Source organism: Juglans regia, chromosome 9, assembly GCF_001411555.2.
Source record: "Juglans regia cultivar Chandler chromosome 9, Walnut 2.0, whole genome shotgun sequence".
Classification (NCBI taxonomy): domain Eukaryota; kingdom Viridiplantae; phylum Streptophyta; class Magnoliopsida; order Fagales; family Juglandaceae; genus Juglans; species Juglans regia.
The window spans coordinates 11,800,731-11,802,213 of record NC_049909.1 but is presented as its reverse complement, the minus strand read 5'-3'; the positions used below and the strand labels follow the sequence as shown (position 1 = coordinate 11,802,213).

The 1,483-nt window shown below is 43.3% G+C and overlaps 1 protein-coding gene across 1 annotated transcript; it reads left to right on the top strand.

The window, feature by feature from the left end:
- On the top strand, window positions 1-855 carry LOC118349422. Its single transcript, XM_035693840.1, has one exon. The coding sequence runs from the start codon at window positions 1-3 to the stop codon at window positions 853-855; it is 855 nt and encodes a 284-aa protein (XP_035549733.1).
- The last annotated feature ends 628 nt before the right edge of the window (window positions 856-1,483 follow it).

Below are 1,483 nucleotides of genomic sequence, written 5' to 3'. Positions count from 1 at the left end.
ATGGATAAGGCTTGGATGCGTATCGAAGATAGATTGCAATCCAATGAGTATGCTGAGGGTGTTAGACAATTCCTGGCTATGGCACAAGCCAACACACCCGGATCTGATCACATTAGGTGTCCATGTAAGAGATGCAGGAATAGATCTTTCTACTCTATTCCCACTGTCGAAGATCATTTGTTCATCATAGGGATTGATCCTACTTATACGGAATGGATATTCCATGGAGAAGATGATCCTTTCCTAGATGCTACATTTTCTGACAAAGAAGCAGACGATGCATCTGCTTACAGTGACTACATTGATGATGTCGACGAGATATTAGATGACATTTGTTATGGCTCATTTATGGATAATTCAGCTAGATATGAAGGAAATGCAAACCCAAATGATCAACCATCCACCTCGTATACTCCAACAAACCTTAATTTTGAGGAGTTGGTAGCCGATGCACGATGTCCACTTTACCCTTCTTGTGATAAGTTCTCAAAGCTATCATTCATCGTCAAGTTGCTTCACATCAAGAGCATTGGTGGTTGGACCGTCCAGTCATTTGACATGGTGATAAAGCTCTTGCAAGCTGCATTTCCCAATGCTCTATTCCCTGACTCATATAACGATGCTCGCCGCTTGCAGCGTGGCTTGGGCTTTAGTTACAAAAAGATTCATGTGTGCCCAAATGATTGTGCCTTGTTTTGGAAGGAAAATGCATCGTTAAATGAGTGCCCTAAATGTAACGCATCTAGGTGGACTGTATGCACAAGTAAGCAACGAAGGATACCACAAAGAGTTCTCCGATATTTCCCCCTGAAGCCGTGCTTGCAAAGGCTATTTATGTCAAAGAAGACAGCCTAAGCCATGAGATGGCATCTAGAAGCTCGGGTTGACGATCCGACATGCATGCGACATCCAGCAGATTCTAGTGTATGGAAAGACTTTGATCACAAACATGAGAGGTTTTCCCAAGATCCTCGCAATGTTAGACTTGCTTTGGTGAGTGATGGGTTTAACCCATTCAATAACTTGAGCAAACCGTATAGCATATGGCCGGTACTACTTGTTCCTTACAACCTGCCCCCTTGGTCATGCATGAAAGATCCATACACCATGTTGTCTTTGTTAATCCCTGGCCCTAAGTCACGAGGGAATGATATTGATGTGTTCTTACGTCCTTTTGTTGATGAGTTGAAGGAGTTATGGGAAGCGGGTATTCATACCTATGATGCGTATAGTGGGCAAATGTTTAGGTTGCATGCAGCGCTACTTTAGACTATCAATGACTTCCCCGCATATGCCAATCTTTCCGGGTGGAGCACAAAGGGCAAGATGGCATGCCCTTCATGTACAGTTGACACAAATTCACAATGGTTGGTAAATGAGCGCAAACATTGCTATATGGGTCATCGATGATGGTTGCCACCAGATCACATTTGGAGACGGAAAAAGAATTCTTTTAATGGGTACAAAGAGCATCGACTCCAAC

Coding starts and splice junctions, on each gene's coding strand:
- LOC118349422 (XM_035693840.1), top strand. CDS start 1: ATGGATAAGGCTTGGATGCGTATCGAAGATAGATTGCAATCCAATGAG.